The sequence below is a fragment of the Oncorhynchus gorbuscha genome, linkage group LG12 (genome assembly GCF_021184085.1).
Source record: "Oncorhynchus gorbuscha isolate QuinsamMale2020 ecotype Even-year linkage group LG12, OgorEven_v1.0, whole genome shotgun sequence".
NCBI classification, from domain to species: Eukaryota; Metazoa; Chordata; class Actinopteri; order Salmoniformes; family Salmonidae; genus Oncorhynchus; species Oncorhynchus gorbuscha.
Genome location: NC_060184.1, coordinates 15,222,815 through 15,248,079, shown reverse-complemented (window position 1 = coordinate 15,248,079; position 25,265 = coordinate 15,222,815). Strand labels below are relative to the sequence as shown.

The following is a 25,265-nucleotide window of genomic DNA, read 5'->3' as shown; positions in this document are numbered from 1 at the left end:
ACAGAAGTGTGATTGACTTGGAGTTACATTGTGTTGTTTAAGTGCTCCCTTTTTTTAGCAGTGTATAATCATTGAGTTAGTGTGTGTGGCATCCACGTGCCTGTATGATCTCCCTACAATGCCTGGGCATGCTCCTGATGAGGTGGCGGATGGTCTCCTGAGGGATCTCCTCCCAGACCTGGTCTAAAGCATCCACCAACTCCTGGACATGATGTCCCATATGTGCTCAATTGGATTCACGTCTGGGGAACGGGCGGGCCAGTCCATAGCATCAATGCCTTCCTCTTGCAGGAACTGCTGACACACTCCAGCCAGATGAGGTCCCATACGTAGAATGTATGCACACATGACTGTAAGTCGCTTTGGATAAAAGCGTCTGCTAAATGGCATATATATATATATAGGTCTAGCATTGTCTTGCATTAGGAGGAACCCAGGGCCAACCGCACCAGCATATGGTCTCACAAGGGGTCTGAGGATCTCATCTCGGTACCTAATGGCAGTCAGGCTACCTCTGGTGAGCGCATGGAGGCCTGTGCGGCCCCCAAAGAAATGCCACCCCACACCATGACTGAACCCACCTCCAAACCGGTCATGCTGGAGAATGTTGCAGGCAGCAGAACGTTCTCCACGGCGTCTCCAGACTGTCACGTCTGTCACGTGCTCAGTGTGAACCTGCTTTCATCCGTGAAGAGCACAGGGCAACAGTGGCGAATTTGCCAATGTTGGTGTTCTCTGTAAGCACAACCCCCACCTGTGGAGGTCAGGCCCTCATACCACCCTCATGGAGTCTGTTTCTGACCGTTTGAGCAGACACATGCACATTTGTGGCCTGCTGGAGGTCATTTTGCAGGGCTCTGGCAGTGCTCCTCCTGCTCCTCCTTGCACAAAGGCGGAGGTAGCGGTCCTGCTGCTGGGTTGTTGGCCTCCTCCACGTCTCCTGATGTACTGGCCTGTCTCCTGGTAGCGCCTCCATGCTCTGGACACTACGCTGACAGACACAGCAAACCTTCTTGCCACAACTCGCATTGATGTCCCATCCTGGATGAGCTGCTCTGCCTGAGCCACTTGTGTGGGTTGTAGACTCTGTCTCACGCTACCACTAGAGTGAAAGCACCGCCAGCATTCAAAAGGGACCAAAACATCAGCCAGGAAGCATAGGAACTGAGAAGTGGTCTGTGGTTATCACCTGCAGAACCACTCCTTTATTGGGGGTGTCTTGCTAATTGCCTATAATTTCCACCTGTTGTCTATTCCATTTGCACAACAGAATGTGAAATTGATTGTCAATCAGTGTTGCTTCCTAAGTGGACAGTTTGATTTCACAGAAGTGTGATTGACTTGGAGTTACATTGTGTTGTTTAAGTGTTCCCTTAATTTTTTTTAGCAAATTTTTTTATATATATATATATACACACACAATTTTGCTAAAAATTATAACCGATTTTTGCTTTGTCATCATGGGGTATTGTGTGTAGATTGATGGAGAGAAATCTATTTTTAGAGAAGGTTGTAATGTAACAAAATATGGAAAAAGTCAAAGGGTCTGAATACTTTCCGAATGCACTGTAGGTACTGGAACCGTGCTGGAAAGATAATGTGACAATAAAATATCCAAGCCAGCACTGTATGGTTTGAGTCGGCAGAATACTGTGAAAATGGTAATAGTGGACTATACAGGATACAAGATGCTAAATGTATCTCTTTTCCTTTCCAGATGTTTTACTTGTAGGAACCTTTTCCTGCTTCTGCGTTTCTTCCTCTGAGTTCTAGGCCAGGGTTACTGTGAAGCACTTTGTGATAACTGCTGATATAAAAGGACTTTAGAAATATATTTGATTGCTTGGACTCCTACACTTGGGGAATTTTATCATATTTTTTTATCTCGTCTCACCAATAGGTACTGTTGCTCTGCTTGCTGATGATCACTGTCATCGTGGTCGTATTTGCCTTGAAGCAGCGCTGCGATGTTAAAGGTACGGTTTAGTTAACAATGAGCCATCTCTGTCTACGGACCTTTTTTGTGCTTGGCAGCTGTGCAAAACTGACCATTTGTAAACACAGAAACAAAACCCGCCATTGTCTTTATGAACTCGCCCACTGAATAGACGCTTTTCAGTAAAAATAGAAATCCTGTTCTAGTCTAATTTAATGCATTGAATGTCCAGTTTAAATGGTTCAATATTTTATTTTGAGAAAAGGCAAAAAAACAGCTAAGGTCAGCATTTAACATCCATGTTAAGCACAGCATTCATTGTGTTTTCATCCAGAACTAACTAATCATATGTACTTTTTCCTGCTTTTTGTAATCTGTCAAATGTTCCCAATTATTCTGAGGAATGTAAATAACATTCTGAGTAACGTATTTGATGTTCTGAGTAATATAAATGTAATTCTGTGTAACAAGTCACATTCTGATTAGCGTAGTTGACATCCTGAGTAACACAATGACATATTTTCCTCATCCCCTGTAGTGACAAGCTGTAAAAACAGGTGTGTGATGGGCAGCAGGGACAAGTCTGCATCGTGCCACTGTGACCTGTCCTGTGAGAAAGAGGGAAACTGCTGTCTGGATTACACTGAGGTGTGCGTGGAGCCTGGTAAGTCCCTAGACTACCTCAAGTGTTACTGCAACACTACACTACCAGAGGTATGAGCAGGAGAGAATGGGCCAGGTTACCCACCATCTATTAGCCCATAATGACAAAGGAAAAAACGGAAATATCGCATTTACATAAGTATTCAGACCTCAGTACTTTGTTGAAGCACCTTTGGCAGCAACTACAGCCTTGAGTCTTCTTCTGTATGACGCTACAAGCTCGACACACCTGTATTTGGGGAGTTTCTCCCATTCTTCTCTGCTGATCCTCTCAAGCTCTGTCAGGTTGGATGGGGAGTGTCGCTGCACAGCTATTTTCAGGTCTCTTCAGAGATGCTCGATTGGGTTCAAGCCCGGGCTCTGGCTGGGACACTGAAGGACGTTCAGAGACTTGTCCCGAAGCCACTCCTGCATTGTCTTGGCTGTGTGCTTAGGGTCGCTGTCCTGTTGGAAGGTGAACCTTCGCTCCCAGTCTGAGGTCCTGGATGCTCTGTAGCAGGTTTTTATCAAGGATCTCTCTCCAATTTGCTCCGTTCATCTTTCCCTCGATCTTGACTTGTCTCCCAGTCCCTGCCGTTGAAAAACATCCCCACAGCATGATGCTGCCACCACCATGCTTCACTGTAGAGATGGTGCCAGGTTTCCTCCAGATGCAATGCTTGGCATTCAGGCCAAAGAGTTCAATCTTGTTTTCATCAGGCCAGAGAATCTTGTTTCTCATGGTCTGAGAGTTCTTTAGGTGTCTTTTGGCAAACTCCAAGTGGGCTGTCATGTGCCTTTTACTGAGAGAGGAGTGGCTTCTGTCGGCTAATCTTAAAAGCCTGATTGGCGGAGTGCTGCAATCAGGCCTTCTAGAAGGTTCTCCCATCTCCACAGTGGAACGGGAGCTCTCTCAGAGTGACCATCTGGTTCTTGGTCACCTCCCTGACCAAGGCCCTTCTCCCCCGATTGCTCAGTTTGGCCGGGCGGCCAGCTCAAGGAAGAGTCTTGTTGGTTCCAAACTTCTACAATTTAAGAATGATGGAAGCCACTGTGTTCTTGGGGACCTTCAATGCTACAGACATTTTTTGGTACCCTTCCCCAGATGTGTGCCTTGACAATCCTGTCTCAGAGCTCTACGGACAATTCCTTTGACCTCATGGCTTGATTTTTTTTCCCTTACATGCACTCTCAACTGTGGGACCTTACATAAACCGGTGTGTGCCTTTCCAAATCATGTCCAATCAATTAAATTTCCCACAGGTGGACTCCAATCAAGTTGTAGAAACATCAAGGATGATCAATTGAAACAGGATGCACCTGAGCTCAATTTCGAGTCTCATAGCAAAAGGTCTGAATAGTAAATAAAGTATTTGTTTTTTATATTTAATAAAAAAAAAAATAATAATAATAAATATTTTCGCTTTGTCATTAGGGTATTGTGTGTAGATTGTAAATGTAATCCATTTTAGAATAAGGCTGTAATGTAACAAAATGTGGAAAAAGTCAAAGGATCTGAATACTGTGTTGTGTGTGTGTGTACATGCTTTTTTGTGTGTATGCGTGCGTGCGTGCGTGCGTGGACTTAAAGATGAATGCTTTCTCCTGTACAGAATAAATTATTAACACTATTATAAAACACTTTTTTTTTTAGGTGAACTGGAATGTTCACTGCAGATGGCAGGCATGTGGACTCTGAGATAAGGCAGAGCATGACAGAACCCATGTGGTCAATCATGTGCAACAGCATCCATGTTTTTTTTTTACCTTTATTTAACCAGGCAAGTCAGTTAAGAACTTTCTTATTTTCAATGACAGCCTGGGAACAGTGGGTTAACTGCCTGTTCAGCGCAGAACGACAGATTTGTACCTTGTCAGCACGGGGGTTTGAACTCGCAACCTTCCGGTTACTAGTCCAATGCTCTAACCACTAGGCTACCCTGAAACCCACAGTAATATAATAATAATAATAATATATGCCATTTAGCAGACGCTTTTATCCAAAGTGCCAAGTCTTCCCTTTTAGAGTCCTTTCTGGTGTAACAGTACTGCTTCCAACACTCTCCTCACCTCGAACCAGGGACCCTCTGAACACATCGACAACTGCCTCCCACAAAGCATCGTTACCTATCGCTCCACAAAAGCCGCAGCCCTTGCAGAGCAAGGGAAACAGCTTTATCATGGTCTGAGCTAGTGATGTCAACACTAACTAGCTAGCCATTTCCGGTTACACTGGCCACTGTGGCCAGCGGTCCCCTAGCTTCCATGTGGTATTCTCGGCAGTGTGGTTTCCCCGCACATGGTTTTATATTTTACATGACATTTTAGTCATTTAGCAGATGCTCTTATTCAGAGTGACTTACAGTAGTGAGCTCATACATTTTTCGTACTTGTCCTATGTGGAAATCGAACACACAAACCTGGTTTTGCAAATGCCATGCGCTACCAACTGAGCCTCACAGGAACATGTTGGTTTTTCCCCTTGATTATTGTAACATGGATGCATGTCTCCTAAGACTAACTGAGCTTAGCATCCCCCTGTCAGACCTTCCACTTGACCAGTAGGGAGGGAGGTAGAGAGACCATCACGAGTTGAACCGGCACTTCTGGTTCAGTCTGTGAGGAGATGTTCTGTAGACTCACATGTCAGTATCTGCTGTTGCTAGCTAAACAGCAACACTTACAGTAAGCTGGTTCTTAGTTTAATATCTTTGCACCAAAGAAAACAAGTGATGTGTGAGTTGGCTGCCCAAGGGCTTATATGAAAGCCACACCACCAAAAAATATATACAATAGCCAGTTTGCGTAGAATGCATGCTAGCAAAGCCACTACACAACACAACGCCAAACAATACATTAATTACACTATACCACTGCTACACCTGTTTGGCAGCGACTGACTTTAACAAAAACATAGCTGATGTGGCTGACTTGCTTAAACAAATGTGGTTTCTACTGACAATTGAGATGTACAAACTATGGCATAACACCGAACCCAAACCGGCTGCGCGCGTGCGATAACGTGCATAAGTTTATTTTGTCCGAATACACCAAACGCGATAACGACACGCATGTTAAAATATCAAAACAAACTCTGAACCAATGACATTAATTTGGGGACAGGTCGAAAAGCATTAAACATGTATGGCAATTTAGTTAGTTAGCTTGCACTTGCAAGCTAATTTGTCCTATTTAGCTAGCTTGCTGTTGCTAGCTAATTTGTCCTGGGATATAAACATTGAGTTGTTATTTTACCTGAAATGCACAAGGTCCTCTACTCTGACAATTAATCCACACATAAAACGGCCAACCGAATAGTTTCTTGTCATCTCTCCTCCTTCCAGGCTTTTTTAATCGTTTAGCTTATATGGCGATTGGCATCTAAACTTTCATAGTTTTACTACGAGAACCGGCAACAGTTCGTCTTTCATTCACCCACGTGGGTATAACCATTGAGGAGATGGCACGTGGGTACCTGCTTCTATAAACCAATGAGGAGATGGGAGAGGCAGAACTTTCAGCGCTATCTACGTCAGAAATAGAAAGGAGTTTTATTTTAGCCCTTGGCATCGCAGACGCTCGTTGGTGCGCTTGAGCAGTGTGGGTGCAATAATTGAATAACATGGATTTCTAAATATATTTTGCGATGCTCACGCACGCGACGTGTCCGGTCTGGTCAGCATGTGCGGGGACGACAAGCGGATAGGAGGCAAGCTGTAATTTTGATTAAGACATTAAGTGAGCTAGGACAGACTTAGTCAATAAAACAATTTGTACAGCACTTTTGAAATGTACAGCGACAGAATTCTGTCGGTGTACATTAGTGTTCTCTCTGTACACCAAGTCAGAACCGTAGGATAAATAAAGTGGGCATATAAGCAGACAATGAAAGCTCTTAAAATATTTGATGATTACATTTCTCTAAAACAGGTTATAGGCTGTGTGCACCACCAAGTCAGAACAGTAGTCACATTTAAGAGGGGTAAATAGACCAAATTATTAGGGTGAGGCACAAGGGCCAAACAGCCTACTACACAACATACACTTAGTATTACTTTCTTAGCTACAGTATACATTTCTTAGCTACAGTATGCATATCTCCCAGGCATATTACATTATTTATGCAGCAGCATACATTACATGTTTGGACTCACCTTGTTGTGCTGTGCTCACTTGAACAGGAAGATGGCGCGGCACTCCTTCGTGATCAAATTTTGTAATCAAAGTCTGGCTCTAGAAAGAGGCCAGAGTTCCGAATGTTTACAATTTGTTGGATCAAAGTTCAAAACGTATTTTCTCAGTCGTAGCTCATTTTACCTGAGTTCCCAGTTGTCTTGAACTCACTTAAGTCAGATTTTGCAGTTCCGAATTAAGTTATTTTGAGGACGGCACAAATCATGCTTCATTGACAGCATGGCCAATGTTTATAATTTTACACTAGGAAAAGCGAACCTTAATCTTAGACTTGGGACCACACAGCCACTCCACTGAATATCAGGCTAATGATTGCTTTACAATGCTTGCAGTTAGCCACTGATTCCTTCCAAACCACTCATTGTTGAATTTGTGATTTCCAACTTGTTATGTAATGTTTATGTCCAATGACTGATGAGCACCGATACGTTTTATCTAGAATTTCTCTTAATTATTTCTCTTCATGTGACAAGGATTTGCCAGTAGATTGTCGACTTGATTCATGATGACTGCTAGCTAAGATTTTGAAAGTATAATGTTGACATGATCAGTGCAATCAAAGCTACTGTAGTGATTTGACGTCATTTTATCTGTGGCCAATGACCTTGAGCCATCTTGGATGGGCACTTCTAATGTAACTCTATGGAAGCACCCAAAGGGCTAGAATTTTAGAGCTCTACCTTTTAGACTTGGTGGTGACGTAGTGTCCCCATGAGTGACAGAACACTGAGTCAATCATGGCATAACGCTCCATATTTTCTGCTGGCTTGCTACACCACCACAGAAAGCACTGAGCTAGGCCGAAACGCCTGCAGTTTGGAGCTGCCTTTCTCAAAAAAACAAAAAAGACACCATGTTTGTATGCTGCTTTATTAACTCAATGATATATATTTGTTTGCAAACTGATATGTGACACGTATTAATGCAAGAATAACATGCAAAACACAAGCCTGTTTGTTGCTAATAATATGGGCTCAAAACAGGTAGTGCTCTGTCTCTGTCTGTTCTAATGGGTAATACTCACTTGCTTTACTGTAGTGCTTTGTGAGAAGCAGACGGCGGTAGGAGAGATGACAGATTCTTCAAATGCTGCTCTCTGAGTTTGTCCTTAAGTTGCTCTCCTACAAACAAACACGCTCACACACACGTACTCGCTCTCTTCCTCTCTTTCTTCCTCTCTTTCCTCCTCTCTCTCTCGCGCTCTCCCCTCTCTGTCCTTCGCTCTCTCACATTCTCCCTATTTTTCTGTCATAAAAGCTGTTTCTCTCTCTCTCCCTCATACTTAAATATTTTCCTGTCATAAACTCGCTCTCTCCTCTCAGGTCAGCGTTGGACCTGTTCCAGATTCCGCTGTGGTGAGGAGAGGTTGGCCAATGGCCTGTGCTCCTGCTCTGATGACTGTGTGAAAGCAGGGGACTGCTGTGCAAATTACTACAGCTCCTGCAAAGGTAAAACCATAGACTAAACTGTCCCTGCATGGATTGCAGTCCCAAACAACATACATTTTTGCAACAGACCTTGGTCAAATACATTTATCATATAGATTCAAATATTTTAGATATGCTTGTTTTAAGGCTATATCAAGTGCACCTCAAATACTTTCAAGTATTTTGCCCAGGTCTGTTACGTAAAGGCCTATACTCAGACAGTTTACAGTTGGTTGTTGACCGTTAGTGGGTGGTTGGTTGTTTAGAGTGGGTGGTTGTTCACAGTTGGTTGTTGACGGTTGGTAGAGTTGTATTCCAAAGGAAAGTAAGGCTCACCAGATATTAGGACATTGTGTCAAGGGATTTTAGGAGTTAACACATTTGCACCTGAATATAAACTGAATTCCACCTTTGATTGTAAAATCATCTTCCTATAGTTCCAATGCACTCAGTCCCACAGATAGACTTGTGTGTGTTGATTTCTGATTTGATGTTGGTCTCTCTCTTTTCTAGCTCCTCCAGTGTGGTGGAATGAATTCCACAACATAAGGCCCTCTCAATCTTTCACTATCCCTGACCATCTTATAAGTGCTTAGACCAGTGTTTCTCAACCTTATTTGTACCAGGGACCAGCAAGCTAGGGCCTTCCTATTTGGACACCCACTTACACTAGCACTTCTAGAACCAGCAAGCTAGGGCCTTCCTATTTGGACACCCACTTACACTAGCACTTCTAGAACCAGCAAGCTAGGGCCTTCCTATTTGGACACCCACTTACACTAGCACTTCTAGAACCAGCAAGCTAGGGCCTTCCTATTTGGACACCCACTTACACTAGCACTTCTAGAACCAGCAAGCTAGGGCCTTCCTATTTGGACACCCACTTACACTAGCACTTCTAGAACCAGCAAGCTAGGGCCTTCCTATTTGGACACCCACTTACACTAGCACTTCTAGAACTGAATAAATGAGTGTCAGAGAATTGAGGTTGAGAAACACTGGCTTAGACTACACAGGATCTCATATCTACATTTTAGAGCTGTTTTAGAGTCATCCAGTTGGCTTCATACTTACTCTTAACTACCATAATAAAGCTTTAACTCATGGTCATTTCAGCTAGTATTCACCATTACTTGGCTTGCTTTAGCCTAAGCGATCCAAGCACAATGTTCACTTCATACATTAAAAATATATATATATTAGATGTGGTTAGCTGTGGTTTAAGTGTAATGTGATTTTAGTCTAGTAGATAGAAGGAACTGTCGACGTGTTTAGTAGTTCGCCACAAATGAGTGACGATAGTATGGTTGATTTTATAATACTTTCCAGTGGGAGTGAAGTCTTGGATAGAAGAGGAGTGTGAGGACATTCAAACACCACAATGTCCTGCCAGGTAAGTCATTTTCCACAACTACAGTACTTTCTGTGAGAAACACTTTCATACACCACAGTCTGAAGATAGTATCTACTGTTGAATTTGGAGGTCCCACTGTGCTTTAAGGCACAGCACAGTCCTAGATTTAAACTGCTTGATAGTGTATACACACAATGTGCTGTTGTTACTTAGTCACACTACAATCTGTGCGTACTACAGACAAAAACAGAGCACATTATGACGCAAATGCATTGTGTACAAGTTGAGGCCATTTGCTCTACTTGTGAGACTAAAACAGAAACAAATGTTATTCCTGGCTTTTATGATGGAGAAGTTGGAGTGAAGATGTTCAGTGTCTATATGGAAACTTAGCTAACGGGGCTGTGTATTGAGTGTGTGTGTGGCATGTTGTGGGACCACAGACTTGTTGGACTATGGAAAAGTTAACAGCTGGTTGTCTTGAAGCCATTTTTAGTCTGAAAGACCTTCCCAAAGGTCTAATAACATTGTTTTTCTTTTGAATGTTTTTTCTTCTTCTTAATGACTGACGTCACTCATTCTTGTCTTTTCTCTTTTGGGGAAGGGGAGGATTTCTATTGGCTATAACTTCAAATTAGGGTTTATTTTATGAGTTGTTAGCCTTTACAGGAAAACACAAATCTCCTCTGGTGCAGCCCTCTCTGTCATGATGAATAGATAAGTTTAAAATGCCTATTACTGAACCACAGAGAGCCGTAAATAACTTTAACATACATCACTTACCTCTGTTATCCCTCATGTTGGAGAAAGAGAGGGAGAGCGGAAGGAGTAAAAAGGAAGGAGAGAGAAAAAAAGCAACTGTTGTGTTCGACTGAAATCTGTCTTTACCCTGCATTGCATTTCAGTTGAAAAGGGGAAGGGGAAAGATTTTAAGCCACAGGCCTTAGAAACATCTGACTCATCTTGGATGCAGCCATCCAGTCCCAGACCTCTTCCTGCCCTTCCCCTCCTCTCTGTGTGGGCTGAATCCATCCTGCCTATCCGTCTCATCTCGTCAGCTCATGTCAGTTCCCCACAGTCAAAGGGCTTGCTTTGTGTTCCTCCACACAAACCCACAGCACAACTACTGTAACGGTGGAACTGTACCATCCACACTGCCAGACTCAGACAGTTTTAGATTCATGCTTTCCAGGAAAAATGTATTTTCTGTTTTAACCTCAATACAGCTCATTCTCTGTTTGTATCCCCAGTTTTTCCAAACCCCCACTGATCCTGGTGTCTATGGATGGCTTTCGGGCAGGTTATTTAAAGGCCTATGGCAGTCTTCTTCCAGTCATCAGCAAATTACGTAAGCACACCATTGTTTTCTGGTGCTTAGGGCAACATTTGGCATGAAGCATTCTAAAGAAGTTATCTGGTTGAAATTTGGTTTCTGGTTGAAACGACATCAGATTACAATCAAGTAAAGACGTCGTGGAGGAAATGATCCTGTTTCAGGAAACTATTGTTTATTTGTCCACTTATGTCCGCACCATCGCAAAAGACGTCAGTCTGACATCTTTTAAAACCATTATCAACATGGTGAAATGATCCATTTACTTTGGCAGCTTTTAACTATTTTTCGTCTCCATCTATTTCAGGCAACTGTGGCACTTCTACCTCATACATGAGACCTGTCTACCCCACCAAGACCTTCCCCAACCACTACACCATTGTGACTGTAAGTGTTGATGCTCGTCTTAGTTGCTCTAATATGGAACCAGTTACACTGCAGAATTGTATACACAACTGGCCTATTTGTTTATTTGAAAATGGAATTCACTTAAAAGAAAGATGACTCTTTAAAATCACCTTATCCATCAAATTGTCACTTATGACTAATGATAACAAATTACCTCCTGTTGTGGCTGGATGGCTAGGACATGCTGCACCTCAGGAGAAACTGTGTTGGAGGTGTGCAACCGTAGGCGGTGATTTCAGATCTACTGGACTACCTTCCATTTAGCCTCCAGAATTCTTTCAACACAGTGGGTTAACCGGTGGCTCCAGTGGGTTTAACCGATGGCTCCAGTGGGTTTAACCGGTGGCTCCAGTGGGTTTAACCGGTGGCTCCAGTGGGTTTAACCGGTGGGTGGCTCCAGTGGGTTTAACCGGTGGGTGGCTCCAGTGGGTTTAACCGGTGGGTGGCTCCAGTGGGTTTAACCGGTGGGTGGCTCCAGTGGGTTTAACCGGTGGGTGGCTCCCGTGGGTTTAACCGGTGGGTGGCTCCCGTGGGTTTAACCGGTGGGTGGCTCCCGTGGGTTTAACCGGTGGGTGGCTCTCGTGGGTTTAACCGGTGGGTGGCTCCCGTGGGTTTAACCGGTGGGTGGCTCCCGTGGGTTTAACCGGTGGGTGGCTCCCGTGGGTTTAACCGGTGGGTGGCTCCCGTGGGTTTAACCGGTGGGTGGCTCCCGTGGGTTTAACCGGTGGGTGGCTCCAGTGGGTTTAACCGGTGGGTGGCTCCAGTGGGTTTAACCGGTGGGTGGCTCCAGTGGGTTTAACCGGTGGGTGGCTCCAGTGGGTTTAACCGGTGGGTGGCTCCAGTGGGTTTAACCGGTGGGTGGTGCCAGTGGGTTTAACCGGTGGCGCCAGTGGGTTTAACCGGTGGCTCCAGTAGCTCTCTGTGATGAAGTGGTTTAGATGTAAAGTTACAGATGATATGTCCACTTAGTCGTGCAGCTGTCAAAGCACTGGTGTGTGTTACTCCCACAGGGCCTCACTGGTGTGTGTTACTCCCACAGGGCCTCTATCCAGAGTCCCATGGGATCGTTGACAACAAGATGTATGACGTGACCCGCAACGCCTCCTTCAGTTTGAAAGTTCCCGAAAAATTCAATGCCAAATGGTACCAAGGAGAACCAGTGAGTGGATGCATTGGAATACACAACAGTGCAAATACCGCACCTTCATTCAATGTTAGTTTACTGCTAGAACTTATTGGTTTGAGGATAATATGGCCCTAGTTTTAGGAGAAATGTAACTTGACTGGTAGCAAAACAGGTTCTCCGTTTCAGGCTAACATTCTACTCCTTGTGTCATGTTAAGAATGACAAGGAGTGTAATGATAACTCAAACAGACTGGTACCCAGGCTAGAAGAGTGGCGCTTGGGAAGACATAAGGGGCCCTGTTGTTGTTGTTAGAACAAGTCACAGATGGCACTTTGAGAAGATTTCCTCCTGAAACATTTAGCTGGGAAAATGCATGAGGAATAATAACATGAATGTTGTTGAGGAAATTCATTTGAACTGTGTTTACTAAAACAACCCTAACTATGAGACATAATGACATTACAGAACAATGTTTACTAAAACAAGAGTTCCATAGGGCGTCGCACAGCGTCATCCGGGTTAGGGGAGGGTTTGGCCTGGGGGCTTTACTTGGCTCATCGCGCTCTAGAGACTCCTTGTGGCTGGCCGGGTGCCTGCAGGCTGACTCCGGTCGTCAGTTGAACGGTGTTTCCTCCGACACATTGGTGCAGCAGACCTTCCGGGTTAAGCAGGCGGGTGTTAAGGAACGCGGTTTGGCGGGTCATGTTTGGGAGGACACATGATTCGACCTTCGCCTCTCCCGAGCCCGTTAGGGAGTTAGGGTTAACCCATTGTGAGGGAATTGTAATGTGGCTCATATCGTGAGGAGCTGAGGATCATTACACTGGGCCCTCCAAACGGGAAGGCACGTCCCTGTGCATCAACTTTCTTTCAAGCCTCTTCACACGTCCGCCAGGCTTTCTGGTGGCCTCACGGCCGCCATCCCACTTCTGAAACCAATTTGGGGGGGGTAGCCCCAACTGCGACTCAGACCTGGGTCAAAATTCTGTCAAGCCAACACCTTAACCATTACACCAAGAGGTCTGAACCTCTTGATGAGGTTTCTAGGTGTTAATGTCGCTACATTACCCCCTTCCTTCGGGAGAGCGTGCCCCTCACATCTACATGCCTCTCCAATAGCCTAACAGGCACCATCTCACTTCTGACAACCAATGTAGCGAACGGAGGGAGCAGGAAGCAAACCCGGGTGGCTGGAGTGAAAGGCAAACAGCGTATAGGGTCAGTTTTGATGAATTTATTGAGCTATTAGGGTAGCTCTTTCTAGTGGTCTGTGGTTGTTTTGATGATCAGAGCACCTCCACTGTCTGTCTCTCTCTCTCTAGGTTTGGTTCACTGCCATGGACAATAACCTGAAGTCAGCCACATTCTTCTGGCCGGGCTCTGATGTGGCAGTCAATGGAAGATTACCTGACTTCTATAAGAAGTATGACAAGTAAGAGACATGTGTAATGGTCTTTCTTATCCATGTTTGTTTGTCATAATAAAGAGGAGTAGGTAATTATCCGATAGTGAATACCCCATCTTTTTGTTTTGTAGGATATAAAGTATGAATGTGTTATTTGGAGGTGACCAGCATTTGCTGTAGTGTACTGTAGCAGTGTGTAAGCTATCCATAGTGATGCTTTTTAAAGTAAGAAATAAAGCAGTATCTTTGTTTTAGGAGCATCTCATTTGAGGAGAGAATCTCAACCATATTTCAATGGCTGAACTTGCCTCAAGGGGAAAGGTATGGTAATATGCTTCTTATAACCTTTAAATGAGCATCATTTTGAAGGACAGTCCAAACACTGTCGTCATCTCTTTCATTTGATCGGACCTCACTATGTAATCAGAGTCCTTTAATTTTGTTTTCATGTAGGCCAGATTTTTACACTCTGTACATGGAGGAACCAGACTCTGCCGGCCACCGATACGGACCAATGAGCAGCCAGGTCAGATCCATCTCTATTCATTCAACCCACCAATCAGGTGGGGGGTGATTTATAACCAATCAAAGAAGGCCCAGCAAAGACCACAAAGTAGTCAGGCAGAACTCCTGGGCCTTGTATAACATGTGGTGTTATGAATGACTATATAATGTATTTGCAGGTGATTGAGGCCCTGCTGAATGTGGACAGGTTGTTAGGACTTCTAATGGACGGCTTGAAACAGAAGAACCTTCACCGCTGTGTGAACCTGGTGCTTCTGTCTGACCACGGTGAGCAGCATGTTGCCACAACACACAGCCGGTTTGTCCTGTACACACAGTGGTCTCTGCGATCAACCGAGGAATCAGTAGCCTTGTTTTCTACACAGCATTCAGATGAAACAGTAGATTGGAAAGTGACTTGTTGTTTTAGCTCCTACTGGAGCAAAGGGCCTTGAGGGGAAATGTACAGTACAAGAGAAACAATGTTTCTCAGAGATAAGCACTACGAAAGTCAATTGTGAAAGCAGGGGAGGCGGCGGTAACCCATTTAGTGTTTTTTGGCAAATGAAAAAAGGCAAGTGGTTTACTTTATGGGTCTGCTGTAAATCATAAGGTGATGCGATAGTGAGCATCCACTACTACTCAACATGAAAGAGGAGTTGGTCTAGGGGGGAAAAGGGATAAAAAAAATAAAAGGAAGAAGTATCTGATTTTCCTACATCCCTAAATATTAGTGACTCAAAGAAAAAGAGCTCATATCGAGTCAGTATCTGGCAGCTAAATGATGGCTAACATCCCTTAGCTGTTGTATAACGGCTGCATAGCTCCTGCCTAACCTCCCTTTGCTGTTTTATAACGGCTGTATAGCTCCTGCCTAACCTCCCTTAGCTGTTGTATAACGGCTGCATAGCTCCTGCCTAACCTCCCTTTGCTGTTATATAACGGCTGCATAGCTCCTGCCTAACCTCCCTTAGCTGTTGTATAATGGCTGCATAGCTCCTGCCTAACCTCCCTTTGCTGTTGTATAACGGCTGCATAGCTCCTGCCTAACCTCCCTTAGCTGTTGTATAACTGCTGCATAGCTCCGGGCTAATGTTGTATAACGGCTGCATAGCTCCGGGCTAATGTTGTATAACGCTGCATAACGCCTGGCTAACGTTGTATAATGCTGCATAGCGCCTGGCTAACGTTGTATAACGGCTGCATAGCGCCTGGCTGACGTTGTATAACGGCTGCATAGCGCCTGGCTGACGTTGTATAACGGCTGCATAGCGCCTGGCTAACGTTGTATAACTGCTGCATAGCCCCGGGCTAACATTGTATAACGGCTGCATAGCGCCTGGCTAACGTTGTATAACGGCTGCATAGCGCCTGGCTGACGTTGTATAGCGGCTGCATAGCGCCTGGCTGACGTTGTATAACGGCTGCATAGCGCCTGGCTAACGTTGTATAACGGCTGCATAGCGCCTGGCTAACGTTGTATAACGGCTGCATAGCGCCTGGCTAACGTTGTATAACTGCTGCATAGCTCCGGGCTAACATTGTATAACGGCTGCATAGCGCCTGGCTAACGTTGTATAACGGCTGCATAGCGCCTGGCTGACGTTGTATAACGGCTGCATAGCGCCTGGCTGACGTTGTATAACGGCTGCATAGCGCCTGGCTGACGTTGTATAACGGCTGCATAGCGCCTGGCTAACGTTGTATAACGGCTGCATAGCGCCTGGCTAACGTTGTATAACTGCTGCATAGCGCCGGGCTAAGGTTGTATAACGCTGCATAGCGCCTGGCTAACGTTGTATAATGGCTGCATAGCGCCTGGCTAACGTTGTATAACGGCTGCATAGCTCCGGGCTAAGGTTGTATAACGGCTGCATAGCTCTGGGCTAACGTTGTATAACGGCTGCATAGCTCCGGGCTAACGTTGTATAACGGCTGCATAGCTCCGGGCTAACGTTGTATAACTGCTGCATAGCTCCTGCCTTAACACACAATCCACTATCAAACTCAATCATTAAGTTATTGTCTACAGATTTTATTGTACAAGTAGCAATTCAGAAATAAAACATAACAATTAACAATGTAGCCATAGTGTATATTACCACAACATATTGTTTTGTTTAAATGTTATAGTTCCTCTATTGAGTAACTTTTCGATTTGTCTTCCAGCCTCTGGCCTGTACTCTTCGGTCTGCCATTGTGGGGGCATTTGAATGCTTACTGTCAGCCATACGTACTGTTTGTTTTGGCTGAGACAATGGATGGTTCCAAAATGGCACCCTATTCCCTATTTAGTTCAATACTTTTGACCAGGTCCCATAAGGCTGGTTCAGAAGTAGTGCACTATTTAAGAAATAGGGTTCCATTAGGGACGCTGCCCTAGCACCTGTTGTGGGGGAATCACATGGCAGAGCGAAAACTTTTGTAAAACAAGATCAGATTGAATGCTGAAACAGCTGTGAAAGATTTAGCAAAACGAGGATGAGGCAGCCAGGGAGGTTTACAGAGGAGAGGTCTGTAAAGAAGAGATGCTCGCAACATCTGCATAGCATTTGACATGTGTCTAGTCTTGTAATTATGTCATTATGCGTGTAAAGGATTAACGAAATGAAATTAATTTGGTGGCACCGACCGATGGCTGCTCAACTGGCCTTGTAATAAGCTCCACGTTGCAGGGTTGTAATTTTGATGTCAGGTTTTTATAATAACAAATGTCATATGGGAATCTTTTTTTATTTAGCCTATAACAATCATCGCATTGCTCTTGGGTTAATTTTTGTCAATGTTATTGATGTGATTGTTTTGATGTTTTGATTGATTGGGAAATGGAGGATATAATCCTAGTAACAATAATCTGTTTATAATTTCAAGTTAACAGTTTGTTCAGTAAAAAAAAAAAGATTCTTTGAAATCTGGTACAGATTAGACCATTTATGGTGCTGTTGAAGTCTTATACAGTCTTTTCTCATTCTCCATTTCTCTGCTCTAACTTCTCCTATTGCTCTGACTGCCCAGTTGCCAGGAACAACAATACAAACAATGGCAATTGTTTTTTAAATGATGTGTGTGTGTGTGTGTTTACTGTAATTGCAGGAATGGAGGAAGCTTCCTGCAAAAAGGCTGCATTTGTAAGCTCGTACCAGGACAACATTGACGACTTCACCGTCATCCAAGGCCCCGCTGCGCGAATCCGACCCAAGAACCTCCCAGAAGACTTCTTCTCCTGTGAGTAACTGTTGATGATGTCAACGTGTCACTTCCAGCTGTTTTCCTCCCTCTTCCTGGCCTTATGTTGAAACACCATTCAGTGTTACAGCTGGTCCCAATTCCCCCCTTCCCCCTTAGATTTTTGTCAGATTTAGTCATGTGTAAGCATTAATTAAGGTAGAAGCTTCACCACTTCACTGGGGCAGCAGGTAGCCTAGCGGTTAGAGTGAGCTGGCAACTGAAGGGTTGCTCCTATCAAATCCTAGTTGCCATTGCCTACCATTATGCCGTTGAGCAAGGCACTTAACCCCCCACAACAACAGCTCCCCTGGCTTTCCGGGTGTGGCAGCCCCCCGCATATCTCCAAAAACCTGTATATATATGTGTGTCTTTCGCAGGGGCTGGGTTAAAGTATTCGGTTGGACTATGTGTACAATTGACTAAAGTGATTTTAATCTTAATCGCACTGTACCTATGCAGACCATCCAGATCTGCAAACATAACGGGAGGGATACAGCATTTGGGGCCAAGGGGAAGGGGCAAAGTGGTTGAGGGCCAAGTGGAAAAGGGTCAAGCGGTTGGGTCCAAGGGGTCAAGAGTGATTTGGGAAGGTCATGACCCTTGAGTTACCAACTATGTCTGTTTTTATTCCCCCAGTTGACTATGAAGGCCTGGTGAAGAATCTGTCGGTATGTGAAGTATTTGTGCCCAGTTGACTTCTGTGTTAATAAGATGAATTGAAAAATGATTTGCTTGCCTTAGCTTATGTCAAATAGGCCCCTCCCTCTGTCCCTTCATTGACTCTCTGCTCTTCTCTTGCTGTGTGTTTTGAAGTGCAGGAGCCCTGACCAGCCCATGAGGCCCTACCTCAAAGAGCACCTTCCCAAACGGATGCACTTTGCTAACAACGTGCGCATTGAGAAGGCCCATCTCTACATGAAGCCTGGCTGGCAAGCAGCTCTGTATGTCATAACATAACTCTTGTTTGCTTTTTTTTTCATAACACATTTTGTGTTTTTACATCTTTATTCATACAGATGTGGGATCTTAATTTGAACATGAGTGAAATAATCCTGCAAATGGGAAATTAGCTTTGATAGGCTATAGTTAAGTTGTTAGATCTACTGAGAGAAAGATAATTCTGGGTTTTCAATGAAGGTATGTAAATCACAAGGCTCATTCTCTGCGACAACCGGTCAAATTAAGATATGACATCTGTAGGAACCGTATACAGTATGAACCATAACCCTAAATGTCATTTCTTTGAAAAAGCAACACTTTGTTTTATTACATAACCTAAGCTGCACTCTTGGCTTTACTCTGGCATTAAGCCAAAGTATCTGTTGTGGAATAACCTAAGTAAATAAGTACCGTTTTAAATATTTAATAGCCTACTCATCACGGTTTACTCCTTTTTCAAGTCATCAGTTCCAGGCAAAAGTAAATCCACACCGGTTAGAACTGCACATTATCCACTGACATTCACTTTAAACGTTGTGCCTACATGCACTTGTCCCTATATGCATTTCTCCCTACATGCACTTGTCCCTATATGCATTTCTCCCTACATGCACTTGTCCCTATATGCATTTCTCCCTACATGCACTTGTCCCTATATGCATTTCTCCCTACATGCACTTGTCCCTATATGCATTTCTCCCTACATGCACTTGTCCCTATATGCATTTCTCCCTACATGCACTTGTCCCTATATGCATTTCTCCCTACATGCACTTGTCCCTATATGCATTTCTCCCTACATGCACTTGTCCCTATATGCACTTGTCCCTATATGCATTTCTCCCTACATGCACTTGTCCCTATATGCATTTCTCCCTTGTCCCATGCACTTGCACTTGTCCCTATATGCATTTCTCCCTGCATGCACTTGTCCCTATATGCATTTCTCCCTGCATGCACTTGTCCCTATATGCATTTCTCCCTACATGCACTTGTCCCTATATGCATTTCTCCCTACATGCACTTGTCCCTATATGCATTTCTCCCTACATGCACTTGTCCCTATATGCATTTCTCCCTACATGCACTTGTCCCTATATGCATTTCTCCCTGCATGCACTTGTCCCTATATGCATTTCTCCCTACATGCACTTGTCCCTATATGCATTTCTCCCTACATGCACTTGTCCCTATATGCATTTCTCCCTACATGCACTTGTCCCTATATGCATTTCTCCCTACATGCACTTGTCCCTATATGCATTTCTCCCTACATGCACTTGTCCCTATATGCATTTCTCCCTACATGCACTTTGAAAGCAGTTACAGGTACTTGCAAAAGGTGATCCCACTTTATATTTATACGGAAAAGTACAAAAATGTATGCACTCACTACTGTGGGTCGCTCTGGATAAGAGCGTCTGCTAAATGATTCAAAAGTAAATGTTTAACTCTCGTTATGTTTGTCTGTTGCAATGAGACATTATTCGACAAGACGACTCACAAGCCCTAACTTGACCGCTGACATTCTCAACAGCTGCCACATATGAAAAGTGATAGTTGGTCTCCGGTTAACAGAAAGCCTATTAACATACCAACAGACATTTTGTTTTGCCCATATTTGGGCATGTTTTTTTACGGATGTCTTTAATGGGTGCTGAAAGCTGTTCCTTGTTGTTATGGTTGCCACAGTTGAGGATGTGAGCTATTATTAGTTGGGCTGGTTTATACAGCTGTTCAATTGAAAACCCCTCAATTTTAGTGTTGTATAAATATATATAAAATACAGAACTCCGTGTCATGTCATTAGTAAAGATTGAAAAAAGTAAGGGGCCTAGACACCTGCCCTGAGGAATTCCTGATTCTACCTGGATTATTTTGGAGATACTTCCATTAAAGAACATCCTCTGTGTTCTGTTGGAGGTGTGATGTTTTTTCTAGGAATGGAATAATGTTTTTTCATCTCTGTTCATCCACAGACAACCTAAGGAAGTCAAGTACTGCACTGGTGGATTCCACGGCTCGGATAACGTCTTCAAAAACATGCAGGTCAGGGAAGGGTGAGAGGGATGATGCTGTACTTCCGTTGATACTCTGTGATATTACAGTATGGACACGTGGTTATGTACACATCCAGGGAAACCCATCCGAACATACTGTCTCTAACTAAAAAACAGCTAACGCTAATAGCTACATTACACTTGAATCACATGGAGATTAGCTAAAAAACACAACTCATTTTTTATTTTGATGTGAAGTTCTATGATGAAAGCACTACAGAGAGGTAGCCTGAGTCCCAGATCTGATTGTGCCATCTCCTACAGATATAGCATCTTAATTTGATCACCCTTTTGTTGCTGATTTGTCAAATGCACCGACTACAGCAGGTGTAGGTACCTCCTTAGTGTGAAATGCTTACTTACAAGCCCTTAACCAACAATGCAGTTCAAGAAAGAATTTAGTTTATATAGTAAATATTTTTTTATAAAAAAAAAAATCAAATCAAAAGTAACAAAAAAATTACATAACAATAACGAGTCAATGTGCGGGGGTACAGGTTAGTCGAGGTATTTTGTACATGTAGGTAGGGGTAAAGTGACCATGCATAGATAATAAACAGCGAGTAGCAGCATTGTAAAAACAAAGTGGGTGTGGGTGTCAATGTAAATAGGTCGGGTGGCCTTTGGATTAATTGTTCAGCAGGCTTATGGCTTGGGGGTAGAAGCTGTTAAGGACCAAGACTTGGTGCTCCGGTACCGCTTGCCGTGCGATAGCAGAGAGTACAGTCTGACTCTGACCATTTTTTGGATCTTACTAGGTGACACCACGTAGTATATAGGTTCTGGGTGGTAGGAAAAGCAAACTTAGTGTATTTGAGTTTTTAAAATGCTTCTAACGTTTGTAATTTTCTTACTTTTTTTATGGTATCCAATTGTTAGGAGCTACTATCTTGTCTCATCGCTACAACTCCCGTACGGGCTCGGGAGAGACGAAGGTCGAAAGTCATGGGTCCTCTGATACCCAACCGAGCCGCACTGCTTCTTAACACAGCGTGCATCTAACCCGGAAGCCAGCCGCACCAATGTGTCGGAGGAAACACAGTGCACCTGGCAACCTTGGTTAGCGCGCACTGCGCCCGGCCCGCCACAGGAGTCGCTGATTCGCGATGAGACAAGGATATCCCTACCGGCCAAACCCTCCCTAACTCGGATGACTCTAGGCCAATTGTGCGTCGCCCCACGAACCTCCCGGTCGCGGCCAATTACGACAGAGCCTGGGCGCCAACCCAGAGTCTCTGGTGGCACAGCAGAGACTGGTGCCCTTAACAACTGTGCCACCCAGGAGGCCCTACGTTTGTAATTTTCACTTAAACATTTCAGACTTGATTTGCAGAAAAATGTATCAACCCCTACAAAAAAGTCCATTATAATCCACATTTCCTGTAGCTGCAGGATTATTTTCCTGCTGTAGCAAACTGGCTCAAATTAAGATCCTACACCTGTATGGCCATTCTCAGGCCAAATGTCCCAAACAGATCTGGGAGCAGGCCACTCCAAAAGAGCCCCAGTTTGTTAAATCATGCCTGACATTCTTTAGGTTAAATCAAGCTGTGTCCTCCGAGAGAGTCAAGTCTCTCCCAAAGTAAACCCACTGCAACACCATCACTTATAACAGTACAATGTCCTCCCATTTGGAGTTGTTTTCCCATGTACATTTTTACTAGGTTTACTAGGTTTTACTAGATTTCTCCCCGTCTTTGTGTATGTTTCCGGCCTTAGAAAAGCTCTCCCAAAATAAGCCTGCTGAAATACCATCCCCTACAACAGTATGCTTTGTTCCCATTTGTGTTGTGTTTTCTCATGGCTATGTTTACTATAGTTTACTAGACGTCTCCCTGGCATCTCCCTGTTAGTCTTTATGTTTATAATAGGTCTGTATCTTTCTAGACGTGGTCACACCTGGAATGTGTTGCTATAATTATCCCTGCGACTTTACTCGCTAACCTAAATAAAACAGGTGCATGAGTCAAATGAAAGTCTGCTGAAAATATCTTCTGTGTGTCTTGCTGCAGACCGGAAGAAAAGCAGACATAGCTAGCAAGTAGCAACATCACCTATTTAATTTAGTAGCCACCCACGTTTTAAAGGGGCAATCAGCAGTTACTACATACATTTTTGGACTTATAAATGAATTATGTGCCCATTGACTCATGAAGAATACAAGTTAAAAATGCCTCATCAACTATCATACCCCATCAGAACCCAAAATATACTGTCAGTTTGTTTTACTTAAATGTTTGTAAACTAAGTAAATGTGACCAAACACTATACAGCTGCAACATGGTTAAAACTATCATTTTGATTTCATGGATGGTTAGTCCTTGCATCAATAGCTCTGAATTTGAGAGTGGTCGATTTCTCCAACCCCATCTCTCAGCTTTTTACTTAAACAAGGGCTGGGAGTCCCCTTGTTATTGTTTCTACTGCTGATTGCCGCTTTAAGGCTCATTTTATGATTATTTCAAAATGTTAATTGCTTTTCAACCCACCTTTTTGGAAGGTCATTTAAGTACTTAAACTCCCACACGGTTTACTTTTAGCTATTCTGATGTTTATACATGGTCTATTTGTGGTTTTGACTCCTTCGTAGGTGTAGGGAAATTTTAACTAAATGAGATGGTGAAATTTTGGTTACTTTGTTCTTCTCTCCATATCTAACATGTCTACTCCACTGTCATGAATAGCGTGTCTCTATCTATTCATGTGTCAGTTATTCTTGTGAAAATGAATTAAATTTGTTTTTGTATTTTTCAGGCCATTTTTATCAGTTATGGACCAGGGTTGAAATACAAGACCCAAGTTGCACCTTTTGAAAACATTGAAGTGTACAACCTCCTGTGTGGTAAGCCTGTTAGTCAATGGACCATTTAACATGGGGACAATGTCCTGTTGCATAACTAGAAAGGATTAGCCTGGGTGCCAGTCTGTTTCCGCTCTCTTGCAAACTCCTGATGGAATTGTCATGCCAAAGGAGTGGAATGATATCTAAACAGACTGGTACCCAGGCTAAGTAATACTTCTCTAAAGTGAAATTATTTCAGCAGGCCGAACTGGCTTTACATTCATTATAGCATCATTTCAACCACTTCTATACAGAACTCCCAGGACTATTTCTCAACATTGTGATACATTTCAAAGAGGATGTGCCAGTTGAGAAGGCCACAGCACCACCACTGGAAACTAAGTCCATAGTCACACAGATATTCTGTACAGTTAGCCCATTAGATCAAATCTAGTCAGTTAAAGAAAATACCTTTTCAACTCTCTACTATCACTTTATTTCTCCCCCCCCGTCTCTATCTATCATCCTCTCTCTTTGCCTGTCAGATTTGTTGGACGTTCCCCCTGCTCCGAACAACGGGACCCATGGGAGTCTGAACCACCTCCTGAAGAACCCTCCCCACCGCCCCGTGTACCCAGCTGAGCTCTCCTCTAACTCCACCTGTGAGGCCAGTGGCCTTGCCCCCTCTGACCACCTGGGCTGTAGCTGCAGCACCCGCACCAAAGCAGCGGTATGACCAGGGGGTACAATCAGGGAGGGGGGTGTATCCTCAAACTCGCACATCCATCCCCAGAGAGCAGGACTGGGGGGGAGGGGTAGACAGAGGGTCTGTCCTGTCCATAACACTCTAAATCCTCAATGTTTGAAAGGTGCTTCATTGAAAACTAATATTTATCCTCACTTTATGATTGATATCCCAGAAGCACTCAGAGGGAGAGAAGTTGACAGACACACTAACATGCTGAAAATATATGTTTCAGGAGAAGACTATGAACAGGCAACTCATCAAAGACAATTCCAGTGAGTACACACTTCATGGGGTCTCTTTGTAATGGCTTAGTAGTAAAAACTTTGCCAAACACTCCAGTTAGCGTAACCATGGCTCTAGTTTGTCTATGATTATGTTTTTTATCACACCCTCCCCTCTCGCAGTTTCCGGAACCAAGGCTCTTCACCTACCATATGGAATCCCTCGAGTTCTCCAGGAGAATTCAGAGTACTGTGTCCTGCACCACGCCGACTACATCAACGGTTACAGCAAAGATACTCTCATGCCCTTATGGGTCGCCTACACAATTAACCCACTGGTGAGTCTTTATGTGCTTGTGTGAACGACCAGGTTTCATACCCAGGTATGTGTTAGTCTGCTTAGCTAAAGCCGAGGCATTTGCTTGGGGGAGTTAACGCAAGTCTTCAGAATCTTAGGAAATGTTACCCCTCACGCGTGGTTCTAAACCACCTCCATTACGCTCTGGCTCTCTTTAATGTCTACAGATAGATGTTGTGTTGGAGATGCACTGTTGTATTATGTTTCTCTGGTTAGTGTTTCTCTGGTTAGTGTTTCTCTGGTCTGGTTAGTGTTTCTCTGGTTAGTGTTTCTCTGGGTAGTGTTTCTCTGGGTAGTGTTTCTCTGGGTAGTGTTTCTCTGGGTAGTGTTTCTCTGGGTAGTGTTTCTCTGGGTAGTGTTTCTCTGGGTAGTGTTTCTCTGGGTAGTGTTTCTCTGGGTAGTGTTTCTCTGGGTAGTGTTTCTCTGGGTAGTGTTTCTCTGGGTAGTGTTTCTCTGGTTTGTGTTTCTCTAGTTAGTGTTTTTGGCTAGGATATGAAATAAGTTGTAAAGATGTGTGAAGAGCTGAGCTGCTGCCTGGCCCTGCTAGCTGGCTGTAGATCTTCCTAACTCGTGCTGGCTTTCATAGCTTCTTGTGTTTG

The 25,265-nt window shown here is 43.9% G+C and overlaps 1 protein-coding gene across 1 annotated transcript in view; it reads left to right on the top strand.

Moving 5' to 3' along the window:
- enpp1 (ectonucleotide pyrophosphatase/phosphodiesterase 1) overlaps positions 1-25,265 on the top strand; it is a 39,818-nt gene that overhangs the window by 9,671 nt on the left and 4,882 nt on the right. Inside the window, exons 2-20 of the mRNA XM_046291202.1 lie at positions 1,901-1,976; positions 2,475-2,600; positions 8,095-8,220; positions 9,529-9,592; positions 10,804-10,901; positions 11,194-11,273; positions 12,334-12,453; positions 13,744-13,853; positions 14,082-14,147; positions 14,280-14,352; positions 14,510-14,618; positions 17,424-17,555; positions 18,195-18,226; positions 18,372-18,499; positions 20,477-20,546; positions 23,312-23,399; positions 23,885-24,069; positions 24,320-24,359; positions 24,492-24,646. Coding sequence (XP_046147158.1) covers positions 1,901-1,976; positions 2,475-2,600; positions 8,095-8,220; positions 9,529-9,592; positions 10,804-10,901; positions 11,194-11,273; positions 12,334-12,453; positions 13,744-13,853; positions 14,082-14,147; positions 14,280-14,352; positions 14,510-14,618; positions 17,424-17,555; positions 18,195-18,226; positions 18,372-18,499; positions 20,477-20,546; positions 23,312-23,399; positions 23,885-24,069; positions 24,320-24,359; positions 24,492-24,646 — 1,878 coding nt within the window. The remainder of the gene's footprint in view (positions 1-1,900; positions 1,977-2,474; positions 2,601-8,094; positions 8,221-9,528; positions 9,593-10,803; positions 10,902-11,193; positions 11,274-12,333; positions 12,454-13,743; positions 13,854-14,081; positions 14,148-14,279; positions 14,353-14,509; positions 14,619-17,423; positions 17,556-18,194; positions 18,227-18,371; positions 18,500-20,476; positions 20,547-23,311; positions 23,400-23,884; positions 24,070-24,319; positions 24,360-24,491; positions 24,647-25,265) is intronic.